The sequence below is a fragment of the Equus quagga genome, chromosome 5 (genome assembly GCF_021613505.1).
Source record: "Equus quagga isolate Etosha38 chromosome 5, UCLA_HA_Equagga_1.0, whole genome shotgun sequence".
In the NCBI taxonomy this organism is placed as follows: domain Eukaryota; kingdom Metazoa; phylum Chordata; class Mammalia; order Perissodactyla; family Equidae; genus Equus; species Equus quagga.
Window position 1 is genome coordinate 67,403,693 of NC_060271.1, and position 13,307 is coordinate 67,416,999.

Below are 13,307 nucleotides of genomic sequence, written 5' to 3' on the forward strand. Positions count from 1 at the left end.
ACAACTCTGAACATACTAAAAACCATTGAATTATGCATTTTAAATGTGTGAATTATATGTCATGTGAATTATATCTCAATAAAGCTGCTACTAAAAAAATTAATTGCAGTGCTACATACCATCCAAAGCAAACAAAAGCTGCCCTCACATCTTGGCAATTCTAAGAGGACAAATGAAAATAAAAAGATTCCTCCCTTCCATCTCAGTTGTCAATATTGACAGGTCTGTGTACAGTTGAGGCTGGAAGCTGGGTTGGATTTTTCTAACTGCGTCAAGCATGTTTTATATCCTCCTCCAATAAGTGGTAATCCACATGTGCATGTCTGCAAAAATCTAGCACAGAGCTGGGTATAGAGCAGGGGGCTTGATTCAACAAAAGGACTAACACACTCAGAAAAGGTCTTGCAACTGCAATTTTATTTCCTTTTGTGAAAATAAACAACTGGGAGTTTAAATTGCTCCCAAAACCTCCCATAACAACAAAAAGAAATACACACAGAAGAAGCATGTGAGGTGATGGGGTCTTGGGGGAGGGTCTTTAGAACTTTGGCAGATTGTGCTAGCACTGACCCAGGTGACAGGAGCTAGAACCCTGGAGCCAGGTCCTATCTGCCACTCTGGGACTATGAGGGGGAAATCTTGACGGGTAATGGGGTGGAACACAGACTTCTTCACTGAGGAAGTGGCAGGCACCTTGAGTCCCTTTAAATGTGGGGAAGAACCATTTCAGAGGACCTCTTTCCCCTCTGAAAGCTGGAGTCTGGTGGGTTAGGGCCCCCTGAGGGAAAGGGGATGCTGGTGGAGATGAAGCCACCAGGCAAAGGTGGCCTCTCACATGGTGACAGCCTTACACTGGGCAGAGGATGAAAAAGATGAAGGAAAGAAACCACGGAGCTGAGCAAAGGGGAAAACTTGGGTGAAGGAAAAGGGAATGTCCGGGAATGGGATCTAGATGAAGAGGCAACAGGCTAGAGATTGCAGCCATGGCCAACATGCAGACTGGGTCGGGGGGGATGGGAGACGTAGGGGCAATGAGAAGAGGGAGGAGGGCAGAAAGTCAAAGAGGTAGAGAGGAAGGTGCCTTCTGCCCAGGTCCATCCACCACAGCACATTGGGGAGAGTAACACACTACTTTTCAGTTCTCTTTCTTTTAAAGATTTTTTTTTTTGTTTGTTTTGTTTTGTTTTTTAAAAAAGCCTTAAGATCAGCTACTGGTTACATCTACAAAATGTAAAGTGCTGTTGTTACCAGTCACTTTACAGAACAGTCCAGAGTGGTCAAATATTGACCAATAAAGTTTCTTTTTTTTTTCTCTTCTGAATCATTACTACTCAATGAGTCACTTGACAGCCTGCATAGGTCAGGGGGCAGCTTAGTGGGCAGACTTGGTGACCAAGGAAAGAGGCTGAGCCTGGAGTACTGGGAGGGCCTGGTGGGCATGGAGCGTGGCTGGGAAGGAAGGGGGAGAAGTCAGCAGAGCGGCGGGCACGGACCCGAGGGGGAGGGGCCGGGAGAGGAGCGGGGGCTGGCTGCCCATCTGGCCAGACGAGGTGGCTGCAGCCTTAGCTGACAAGAAGGCCGCCGAGTGGAGAGCCAGCTGGGCCCGGGTCTCTGGCTTGGTGGTGAGGGAGAGGGGCTGGGCTTGCTCCGAGTGGGTTGCAGCAGGGGCAGCCGGTGAGGCCAAGGCCGCGGAGGGGGTGGCGGGGGAGTCCAGCATGCTGCCGTGGGAAGAGGCAGGGCTGTCACAGGGCTTCTCAGGGGGCAGGTACTGAACACATGGCTTCTTGCTTTTGGAGGCCAGAGCACCTGGGGGGAAAAGACAAGAAAGAGTGAGCAGCTGGCAGCTCTAGGGGAGGCAGAGGCTGCAGAAGAGCCCCGGCTGCACACATCCACTCTGGAAACACAAGGATGCTCACGAGGAGGGAAGGGAGGACCTGAAATGACACAGACCTATGCAGTATCTGACTGGCGGGAACACAGCTTTGTCTATCACATCATCATCTTCCTTGCCTAAATCTCATCATTTTGGGGATGGACCTCCACTCAATTTGCTTGAAAAATCTTTGGTTTGTGGTACTATCAGAGATAGTGTAGCACCTGCTAAGCAGCGTGGTATACAGTGGATGTCGCATCATATACTTCTTTTAGTTATATGTACTCAGATGTAGATGAATATACAAATTATACAGATACTCCAAAGAAGGAAGGGAAGGGGAGCACTTTCAATGGTACCAGCAGCTCTACACTTGTCCTGGAGTGAGCATGAGACGGGAGTGTGACCGAAATGCTCGTCACAGTGTGAGCATCTCTGTGCCAGGTGTGCTTCTGGTGTAAAAGACACAGTACATATTTTTGGCACAAAGTGGCCCCCAAACCTGAGCAAACTATTTGTTCTGGTGTTCGGCCAAACAAACACTGGAGGAAAACCCGATTCTACTGGACTCACCGATAGGTGGGCTGTCAGTTTCTAATGTGCCTCCTTCCTAAGGGAATTTCAAAGAGAATTTTAACTACATTCCATTTTTACCTTAGGCATTGATTTTAATCAGTGAGTAGGACACAACTCAACTGAACTGAAAAGCACCCAGGCTTCCACGTGAGGAAGTGCTGGGATCAAATCCTACCTCTGCCATTTAACAGGCAGAGGGGGGCCGGCCCGGGGGTACAGCAGTTAAGTTCGTACGTTCCGCTTCTGGGTGGCCCAGGGTTCGCCAGTTCGGATCCTGGGTGTGGACATGGCACCGCTTGGCAAAAGCCATGCTGTGGTAGGTGCCCCATGTATAAAGTAGAGGAAGATGGGCATGGATGTTAGCTCAGGGCCAGTCTTCCTCAGCAAAAAGAGGAGGATTGGCAGTAGTTAGCTCAGGGCTAATCTTCCTCAAAAAAAACCCCCCCAAAAAACAGGCAGAGTGCTGGGGAAAATCCCTTTACTTCTCTGAGCCTCTTTTTTTTTTCAATTAAAGATTGGCTCCTGAGCTAACAACTGTTGCCAATCTTCTTTTTATTTTTCCTGCTTTTTCTCCCCAAAGTCCCCCAGTACATAGTTGTATATTCTAGTCATGAGTGCCTCTGGTTGTGCTATGTGGGATGCTGTCTCAGAATGGCCTGATGGGCTGTGCCATGTCCATGCCCAGGACTGGAACCAGCGAGACCTCGGGCCACTAAAGCGGAGCACGCTAATTTAACTACACGGCCACAGGGCCTGCTTCTCTGAGCTTCTTAACTGGTCATCTCTAAAAAGGGGACAATAATAACACCCACCTGAGTATACATGAGGCTCCCATAAGGGAAAAGCCCTGAACACCACAGCTATTATACTACAGCATTGTCACTGTCCACCAGAGACCCAGGTACAACACACAGGCAGGGGGAGCTGTGACCCCGGGAAGAAATAAAGGGCGGTGCCCTCCTTAAGACTCACCCTCTGCCTCCTGGACTTGTTGCTGGGACTGTGTCTGCGACAATTGCTTTTCTCTCTTCCTCTTCTTTTTCTTACCCTGAAAAACACAGCCAAAGGAAGAGGTAAGCGGGGACAAAATAACTGGCTTTTTCCAGATATAACAGGGGGGGACACGATACTGCCCGTCTGCTCTTGACCTGGGTGAGGGGGCTGGAGAAGGGGGCGCACTCAGATCACAGCCCCCCAGGAGCCTCGTGAGGAGGCAGCGCGAGCCTTCGGAATGCCGCCCCCTTCCTCATTCAGTTCCTCCCCTCTGACTCAGGGGTCCTGGCCTTCTTGGAAGGCTTCACCCTTTCACTGCCGTTCAGGCTTGTTTCCCCATTTCTCTCCACAGAACAGTGGTCCTTGATATTTTTTGAGGGGTCTTGGGTCCCACTGAAAGTCTAATACAGCTAGGACCCCTCTTACTAGAAAAAAAGCAAATAAGGACATACACACAAAAATCTGCCTCGTTTCAGAGAGTTAGGAGACATGCCGGCTGAGGCTCACGCACTGGCCTGAGCCCCAGGTTAGGAACCCTTGGCGGAGACACTCTTACCACCAGGGCGAGCACACGGCTCACACCGCCCCCTGAATTATGGAATCAAAGGCTGAGTCCCATTCATATGAGAGGGCCACAAATTTAAGTCTGTCTCATGACATCAAAACCATGTCCTTGTGGGCCTCCTGAGGACTGAAATGCCTTCCTTATTTCTAGAGAAATATAGACTTCTCCTTGGCCTTAAGAGTCCTCTATAAGTGCGGTCAACTTCCTCCTCCCTCTGGCAGATGCTGCTCTTGGGGTCTGGGCGGGCACTTACGTAGTTGTCCCGGGCCGACCAGGTCGGGTAGAGCTGGGAGTGAAGCTGCCGCTCTTTCCGGGCCAGTTCGTAGTACTTGGCCTGTTCTTCTCGGGACAGGTTGTGCCACTGCGGGAGAGAGGGTCAGAGGCGACAGGGGGCTGTGAAGGTGGGCGACGCCAAGCCATGAGCCTGCAGCCTAAGGGCAGATCTTACCTTTCTTCCCAGGATTTGGTTAATGGCTGCGCTTTCCTTCAGGGTGCACTCAGCCACCACCTTGGCCCTCATCTCCTTCATATACAACATGAAGGCGTTAAGAGGCTTCTTCACATGGGGTTTCTTTTCTTCCTCCTTTTTCACTGTGACTGGTGATTTCCTGGAAGTCACAAGGCTGTGGGTTAGCACGTGTCAACTCCCATCCAACTCACCGTCTCTGCCTCTCATGGACGCTGAGGACCACTGCCTCTGAGGAAGGGAGATGAGCTGTGTGGATGCTAATTCCAGCACCTGAGCATCTGCCACAAGTAGTTCCTAACCTCTGAATTCCCTCAGGCTACTTTCTATGAGGGAATAATTTCCTGCAAAGGAGCAGAGGGAGAGAGGCAGGATGTACTGGCCGTAGGTGATAAAGAAGAGGGGGGGCAGGGAGCTCTGGGCAGAAACAAGCAGGGGAGTCTCTGGGCCACAGCCACTGACTTTGGCCTTCTTGCCCTTTACGGCATGGTGGACAAAGCACAGGCCTTGGTGCTAGCCTCAGCTCTGCCACCAGTCAGCCACGTGACCTCGAGAAAATTCTCCTTTCTGAGTCTCACATTTTCACATGTATGGGGGTGGGAAGGGGGCGAGCAGGGAAGCTAAAAGCCTTCAGCCCCTAAATCCTGATTGTAAAACTTTCCTTAATATGGGAAAAGATGGGCAGTGTTCCCGAGAGGACAGGAACACAGAGACTCAAAGGGAACAGTTCCCAAGGGAGAGGACATGGCTGAGGGAAGCTGCTGGGCTGCCTGCTACATGCCACCAGGAGAGAAAAATAAATGACATCTGCTGCTCAGGGACTGGCCATCCCCTCTCCAGGCTGCCTGTTACTCACGCGCTCACGGCCGGGCTCAGGCTGGGGGGCGCTGGTTCCTGCTTGACGATGGGGGAGACGATGGCGGGGTGGGGAATCCCTGAGGTGGGCAGACCAGGATGGGCCGGAGCCACCATGTGAGGGGAGAACCGACTGGAGACCAGGCTATGGACCAGGTGGAGACAAATAAGAGAGGGTTTCAAGTTGAATACTTGTCACCCCACAGAGGACGTGGGTGGCTCCCTGCCTTTAGGGCAGAGGCATGTAAATATCTCTACTGTGGCAGAGTTTGAGGAACGGAAGGCCATTCACTGACCTCACGAGAACCAGGTTTGGGAAACACCCAACAAACCTCCCCTTCCCTGACAAATATATGGGGTTCCTATGCCTGAGGCTGGAAGCAGGTAGGATGAAAACCACACAAGAAAGTGTAGCAGGTCAGAGACCGGGGTACACAATGGGAACATAATTGCCTTTGCTGTGGGTTGCGGTTCCTCTGTCATTGGAGGTACCATTGTTAGGTAGAGTTGGCCCCCAACACAGAAATCCCCTCTTACTGTCCCCTCTCCCCAGACATCATTTCAGGAAAAATTAATCTCCCAGTGTCTGGCTTTGCTGTGATGTACTCAGAATGCTTCAGTGCCACAAAGCCCAAAGTCTTCTCTTAGAGAACCGGGGAGGGAAGGGAGGAAAGGTGGGTGGGTGCCTCCTTGTTTACCGCCGAGAGGAAGCTCTTCAGTGGCGGAAACGCAAGGACTCTAGCAGACCACCATTCCCGGCAATGCCACTTCACGCTCACAGCCCCCGGCCCAGGACTCACCTGGACATTGAGGCATTCACGGCAAGGGCAGGGTAGGGGTGCCGGAAGCCACCAGGAGGAAGGGAGTACATGGGCTGTCCTTGCCTGTAAGGGCCACGAGCAAGGAAATGTGGTCAGTATATTGGCCAAAATGAGAATGCTCAGGAGAGGGGGTTGGGAAGAAAAGAGGAGAACTAAAGAGCAGGAAGTAGGAAGTCGGAGTTGGGAGGAAGCCGCCCAGGGGACAGCAGGGAGGTCTGAGTCCTGGGCTTGGTGAGAGGGCCCGCTGTGGGGAGTGGGCACCTGTATACAGACCCCCAGGGCGGGCTGGAGGTACAGAAGGCAGCGCTCAGCGTAAGGAAGGAAGGAGGGTAGGAAAGGCTGCAAGTTCCTTACTGTGGGACGAGCCAGCCGAGGGGGTGGGGAATCTGTCCGACAGCTCCGGGAGAGAGTGGGTAATATGGAGACAGCTCCGACGGGTGAGGGGGCCGAGGGATTCCTGCTTCCAAAGAGAGAGGCGTCAGAAGTTCCCTGGCCCTACCGTAACACCTTCCAATAGGATCAAACGGGAGGTTCCTCGCCAGTGTCCCTGGTGTTGGGAGGCCCTTTCTTTCATTATCCTTGCTCTCGGGCACCTCCCCAGCTCCGCTGGCCAGTGGGTCAAGGGACACATTCAGCGAAGGCAGGACAGATGCAGCTTCTCTCTGGCTACATGGATCCCATCTCTGTCGGCAGGAGTAACTTCCAGCTGCTTCTACAGGAGTCAGTTTCATTCAAGAGAGGGACAAGCAGTCCTGACTGATGGACCCAAGACGTCCCCCAGCGTCATCAGCTACCTCCCTCTCTAGAACACCTGCCTCATTCCTGGAGAAATCAACTGGTTTGCTATTCCACATTTGTCCTCCTTCCTATGTGTAACCTGTGATTTCCCTAAAGAGGGGCTCCAAAAATACATTGATTCATGGCAGCTCTGGGGATCTTATGGACTAAGGCTCCCTGAGATAGACTGTTCTAGTGGGCAAGTGAAAAAAAAAAGCCAAGTCAGCCCTACTGCTTTACAGCTCTGCTCATAAGCCGGGCTAGCCCGATTACTCTATTTGAAAATGTTCAGTTTAGGGCAAAGGTCTCGGTTTAGGGAGGCATGCCTGCAGTCTAGCCGGGCTAGACTTCAAAGTCAATGAAAAAAGAGATTTTTTTCCTTGCACCTCCTTCTACTCCCAAAGTGTTAAAAGATTCTAAAGTCAAAGAAACAGTGACAGAGCCACACTAAACGCTCACTGTGGAGCCGGGCCCTGGGCACAATCTCATTTAATTTGCTTTCATCCTCACAGTGACCCTATGACGCAGAAGGGACAGACAAGGCACAGAGGAAAAACTGAAAAGGCTAACGTGATTAGGCAAGGCTATGGGCTCTGGAGAGCCGGAGACATGATTTGAACCCAGGTCTGCCTGATTGCAGGGCTGTTATGTCCCCAGGCAGAAAAGCCTGCCTCCACCCACCTCTCCCCAGCCCTGCGGCGCAGTCCAGCCTGAGCAGCAGCCGACTCACCTGTCTTTGGATCGATCTCTGGGGAGAGGTGGGCTGGAGGAGAGCCAGGGGAGAAGTGGTCGTTGCTGTAGGTGATGAGGGGTGTCAGCGGGTGCATGTGGTGCGGGTGCTGAACAACAGGAACTTTATTTGACTGAAAGACAGAGAGGAAAAGACTAGGGACGGTTGCCAAGAAGATGAAGAGTAAAACCAGCTGTTATTCACTGAGTCAAATATGTGCCAAGTATTTTCCGTGCAACATCCCACTCAGTCCTGAGACGGCGCTTGAGAGAAAGTGGCATCCTACACAGCAGAGAAAGAACCAACAGAATTAGAGCAGGGTTACACCCACCCTCCGATAATCCCTCTTCCAAACAACCCACCACTATTCACCTCATGTATATGTGGCACTAAATGCTCCCGGCTGCTGAATTATAAACCATGCTCTGTGTAATCTCAGGGAGTTAAAAGAGCTTCAACATGCACACTTTCCAAATAAACTTCAGAGAGATAGTAGCTCTCAAGTTCAGTCTGAGACTGGGAACAGAGCAGTGGGGAACTGCCATTAGACCTCATATAGCCAGTTGTCACGTTCAGGCTTTACCAACACAATCCAGGAACACTGAAAACACTGTGCTGACATAATCACCACATTTCATTTAAAACACCAGTGAATGTAAGGAGTACCATTATTTTATTTATTTTATTAATTAATTTATTTCTTGAGGAAGATTAGCCCTGAGCCAACATCCGCCACCAATCCTCCTCTTCTTGCTGAGGAAGACTGGCCCTGAGCTAACATCAGTGCCCATCTTCCTCTATTTTATATGTGGGACACCTGCCACAGCATGGTTTGATAAGCAGTGCATAGGTCCACCCCTGGGATCCGAACCAGTGAACCCTGGGCCACCAAAGCGGAGCGCAGGAACTTAATCGCTATGCAACCAGGCTGTCCCCATTATTTTATATAACTATTATGAAAGAAAAAACATTGGCATGTCATTGGCAAATCCTGACTTCAGAGACGTTAAAATGGGGAAAATTGTGCATCCTATAATTGGTAAACTGAATTGATTTTTAAATTGTTTTAACCTAATCTGACTCAACAGTAAGGATCTTTATTATAAAAATAGCTACAATTCAGTGAGTACCTCCACTACCAGCACAGAGCTGGGCATAGTGTCTGGTCCTTATTAGAACCTAGCAAAGAAGCTATGATTATCCTCACTTGAGGGAGGAAGAAACTGAGCTCAGAAAGATTAAGCGACTTACCCAAGGACACAGAGCTAGTGAACAGCAGAATTGGATTCATATCAGCCCTTCTCAGCTCTAACAAACCAGACTGTTTTCTCTTATACCACCTGCCTCACCAAGAGACTAATCAAACATAATCTGTCAGAGAGAAAGGACTGACATAAATTTTTTTGGATAATAAAGTAAATGAGCTACAAGTGGAGAAGAAATTCATTTAAGAAAGAGATTTGTAAAAAGGATGATGATTTGGAGGCAGCCCAAGGACTAGAATTCCAAACTGCTGTCTTCCTATTTGAATTTTTCATTTCATAGATTCCACGAGCCTGTTTTTCCTTTCATCTGGTACCCACTTGGTGCTCCTAATGCACACTCCGATCTGTGTATTTCTTAGGTATCCGTGTGCTGACAGTAGTCGTGCTCCATTTTCAGTAGGCTAAGCAGAGAAGAGAGGCAGAGTATTGGAGCAAGACCCCAAACTCAGGGGTCCTGCTCCCAGACCCACAGACGTGAGGCAGGGAATTCAGACTGTTCCTAGCGACAGCCACTAGGTGGCGCCGGCACACGGCTCGGCCCCGCGGGCTGAAAGGTACAGCACCTCCAACAAGTTTCTATTACTTTCCCCGTGGGTTCATTTGATATTGCATAAACAATTCTAAAATCCTTTTCTTTTTATTGTTTTCATCTGTTCCCTTACTGGCTTTTGGAAATGTCTCCATGTACATGAACATATAGCACAAATAAAATTATAAAAATGTACTTTGAGGTCAGATTTCTAGGAACTTGGTGCATCTAAATGATGCATGGGGTTTCCTAGAAACAACTTTGTCTAAAGGGTGATTTCTAGTATTATAAAAGCAAGAGAATTGTTACTAAAATGATACTAAATGATAAAACAATTACACAGAATGATTAAAATAAAAAAAAATACATAAACTCCATGATTTAAAAAAAAAGACTAATAGAAACACACCAAAATGTAAACAGTAGGTATGTTTGAGTGGTGGAACTCTGGGTGATTTTGTTTTTATTATTTCCCTTTCTGTATTTTCCAACTCTAATTATTATCTACTTAGAAAACAGACTTATGACGAACGCAAATTTTCTAAGAAAGAAATACAAGATACATTATTAAGCATTTAGAAAACACAGTCACACCAGCCTAACCCAGGCACTATTATCATTTTGGTGTATCTCCAGTCGTTTAGACTTCTCGTGCATCTGTTTTTTATTTACATTTATATATATATATATTTATATACATTTACATTTATAGCCTTTTTTAATTAAAAAATTAAGAAATTTTTTTTTCAGGTATAAAAATTTTATTGAGGTATAAGTGACAAATAAAATTGTAAGATATTTAAAGTGTGATGATTTGATATATGTATATAGAGCCATCTTAAAATACTGAATAGTATTATGAAATCCTGACTGCCCTCGCGCTGTTGAATTTGGCGTCACCAGAAACTGGCAAACAGCACTGAACGGTGGCAGAGTTAAGGACAAAGCAAGGAATGCGAGTTACATTTGAAAATGTAGGTATCCTCACTTAAATGCTCTGTGAGTTATTATTGGTTCCCGTTAGGTAGCATCACTGTCCGGAAAATGGACTTGGGAAGTGGTGGGGGTCACAGAAAGAGAAAGGAAGGTAACCTTTCCTTGGTCAGTCTGGGAAGACGTGGCCTCTGGGACTGATGAGTGAGAACTGCTGTCTTTGTGGCTGACGCAGGGATCTCCCTGGAGGCTTCAGTCCCAATAAAAACTCGTGGCTCTTTTCTCTCCTCAGCTGCCCTCAGGAGCAGGATGTCTGCAGCATAAACTCAGCCCAGGGTAGGAATGCTGGGAACCACTCTACCCCTCCCAGCGAATAACCCCAACACAAACAGCATGCACGAGCCGAGGCACAGGGGTTCCCTCAGCAAGGCAGCTGAGCTCGAATTTCCCCAAAGAGCATCTCAGGGTCATCTCGGACTTTAGTCCTTCTGTCCAATCACACACAGCCATCCTTTCCAAGCTCAAGTGATTCTCGTCTCCTTCAGTCTGTTTCTAGAATTGGTCCAAGCCAAAGTTCTGTAGACTCCTGGCCCCCAATGAAGCAACACATCCTCTCTCCCACTGTTCAGGACTCACTTTCAAGCTCAAAGTGAAGCCAGCGCCACACAGCTCCACCACAGACGGAGCAGCCACCTCCCCACAAGTCATCCCTCCACGGGCCCTGATGCTCTCCTCCAGCTGTTGCTCTCAGCAACTTGTTTGGGGCCCTCAGGAAGCCTTGTGGCTCCTCCTGATCACTCACTATTCTCTTTTCTTCCTGATCCTGATTTCAGAGATCAAAAGCATAAGGGTTTGGAGGTCAACAAAGATGAGCCTTAACTTTGTGCTATCACTCACAAGGCAGTCGTGGACCAGACAACGAAGTGCCCAGGAAAGACACTCGGAGTTTTCTTGGATCACTAACTGTACCTGATTTTATGTACTTAAGAAATCAGTTCTATCCACATTCAGGTGTCTATTTACTGATAGAGGCAACCTTCTCTTTGGGGGCCACAAGTGTTTTCAAGAGACTATGCTTGGGGCTGGCCCCGTGGCCGAGTGGTTAAGTTCACGCGCTCCGCTGCAGGCGGCCCAGTGTTTCGTTGGTTCGAATCCTGGGCGCGGACATGGCACTGCTCATCAAACCACGCTGAGGCAACGTCCCACATGCCACAACTAGAAGGACCCACAACGAAGAATATACAACTATGTACTGGGGGGCTTTGGGGAGAAAAAGGAAAAAAATAAAATCTTTAAAAAAAAAAAAAGAGACTATGCTTAAACACAGGGCTTGGGGAAGAAGAAACTGGAACTGTTCCTAAAACATCAGCCCACTCACAGCATTGTAATGCCTGGAGAACAGGGATGGGATCTGAAGTGGTCAGAGAGGCCAGAAGGGGGCCTGTTCCCCACAAGGCTGGGGTATCTGCTAAGAATGCTCCACTGCAAAACAAAGAGGATTTCCAAGGACTTTCGGGCTCTAGCTGTAACATTCGCTGTTACTCTGATCCTAATGTCAGGGACAGATGATCAGCTGGCGGAAGAGCATTTTGGCAGAAGGAACACCGGTGCAGTGGCCTCGAGGTGGACAGCCCGCTCAGCACATTGGAGGAAGCACAGGAGGCCAGTGGACTGGAGCAGAGAAGAAAACACGGAGATGAGGGGCTATGTTGACGTATTAACAAATACCTTCTCAGCTCCTATCTGGTAAGCAGTGTGCTGCAGGCTATGAAAGCTGTCAAGATCAATCAAGAGCCTGCAGGCCCACAGGAGAGGAGGACTGGAACGTGCTTGAGTTCCTCCTAGCAGTGGTACATTTTTGAGGTCTTCAAATTGGACTTGGCCTAAAATTCCTGGGGTCAAACTTTCCTTATCAAAACTCTCCCTTTTCCACTGTTTGCTGGCATTAAAGATGGCAAAAGAGAACCCTGAGGTTACCTTTATCTTTGTTCCTTTGGTACTGGCCTTTTTTTTCCTTCCTGCATAGATGATTGTAGGAAAAAAAAATTTAACCCTTGCAATTCAAATTATTGCCAGGATGTGTCCAGGTGAAAGGTCAATTTTCATTTATTTTGTAAAATTCAGGTGAGCTCTTTCAATCTATAAATTCAAATTTTTGTTTTTAAAGCCCAGTTTAACTTTCTTCTCTTATTGCCTTTTGTTGTTTTTGTCTCTTCTTCAGGAATACTATTTACAGGTTGTTTTTTAAGTTTCTCTCCTCTATATATCATCTTTTTCATCAGTGTTAGCAATGCAGAGAGCTGACTTGTCACAAGGTCCACTCTGCTCCATACTAAGATTAATGGGCTGGGGGATATGAGTAAGAATTCCAAAACCCCAAACCTCAAGAGCAGAAACTAATAAAAGAAATGATGGAGGCAGATAATCGTCAATGCCTGCCAAAACTAGCGGGTGAGTTTTATGAGAAACAGGACATTTACGAAGCTTCAAAGCCTCTCCCCACAGAGCACTAATTAATTACAAAGGAAAAAGGAGTAACTTCACAGTGGAAACACATGGCAGACATCACCTTAACCAAACGATCAAAGATAACATCGCTAACACTGGGACAAACGGACACGGCAGGCCCGCCGAGGAGGACACGGCGTCAGTGCAGTGGTGTCTTGCCAAACACACACAACCTGGGTCTAACCACGAGGAAACAGCAGACAGATCCAAACTGAGGGACATTCTACAAAATAGCTGGTCTGTACTCAAAAATGTCAAGGTCAGGAAAGACAAAAGCTGAGGAACTCTGCCAGATCAAGGCAGACTAAAGAGATATGACAATTAAATGCAATGTGTGATCCTGGATTGAACTCCGCACCAGGAAAAAACACACAGCTATAATGGACATGATTGGGACGTTTGCCAAAATTTGAATA

General features: G+C 48.2%; 1 protein-coding gene across 1 annotated transcript in view; it reads right to left on the reverse strand.

Annotated features, from left to right (window-relative positions):
- Window positions 1-399: 399 nt before the first annotated feature.
- TCF7L1 (transcription factor 7 like 1) overlaps window positions 400-13,307 on the reverse strand; it is a 144,616-nt gene continuing 131,708 nt past the window's right edge. Inside the window, exons 7-14 of the mRNA XM_046661825.1 lie at window positions 7,657-7,789; window positions 6,504-6,606; window positions 6,129-6,212; window positions 5,330-5,473; window positions 4,456-4,615; window positions 4,261-4,368; window positions 3,422-3,497; window positions 400-1,806 (exon numbers count right to left, since the gene is read on the reverse strand). Coding sequence (XP_046517781.1) covers window positions 1,373-1,806; window positions 3,422-3,497; window positions 4,261-4,368; window positions 4,456-4,615; window positions 5,330-5,473; window positions 6,129-6,212; window positions 6,504-6,606; window positions 7,657-7,789 — 1,242 coding nt within the window. The 3' untranslated portion in view covers window positions 400-1,372. The remainder of the gene's footprint in view (window positions 1,807-3,421; window positions 3,498-4,260; window positions 4,369-4,455; window positions 4,616-5,329; window positions 5,474-6,128; window positions 6,213-6,503; window positions 6,607-7,656; window positions 7,790-13,307) is intronic.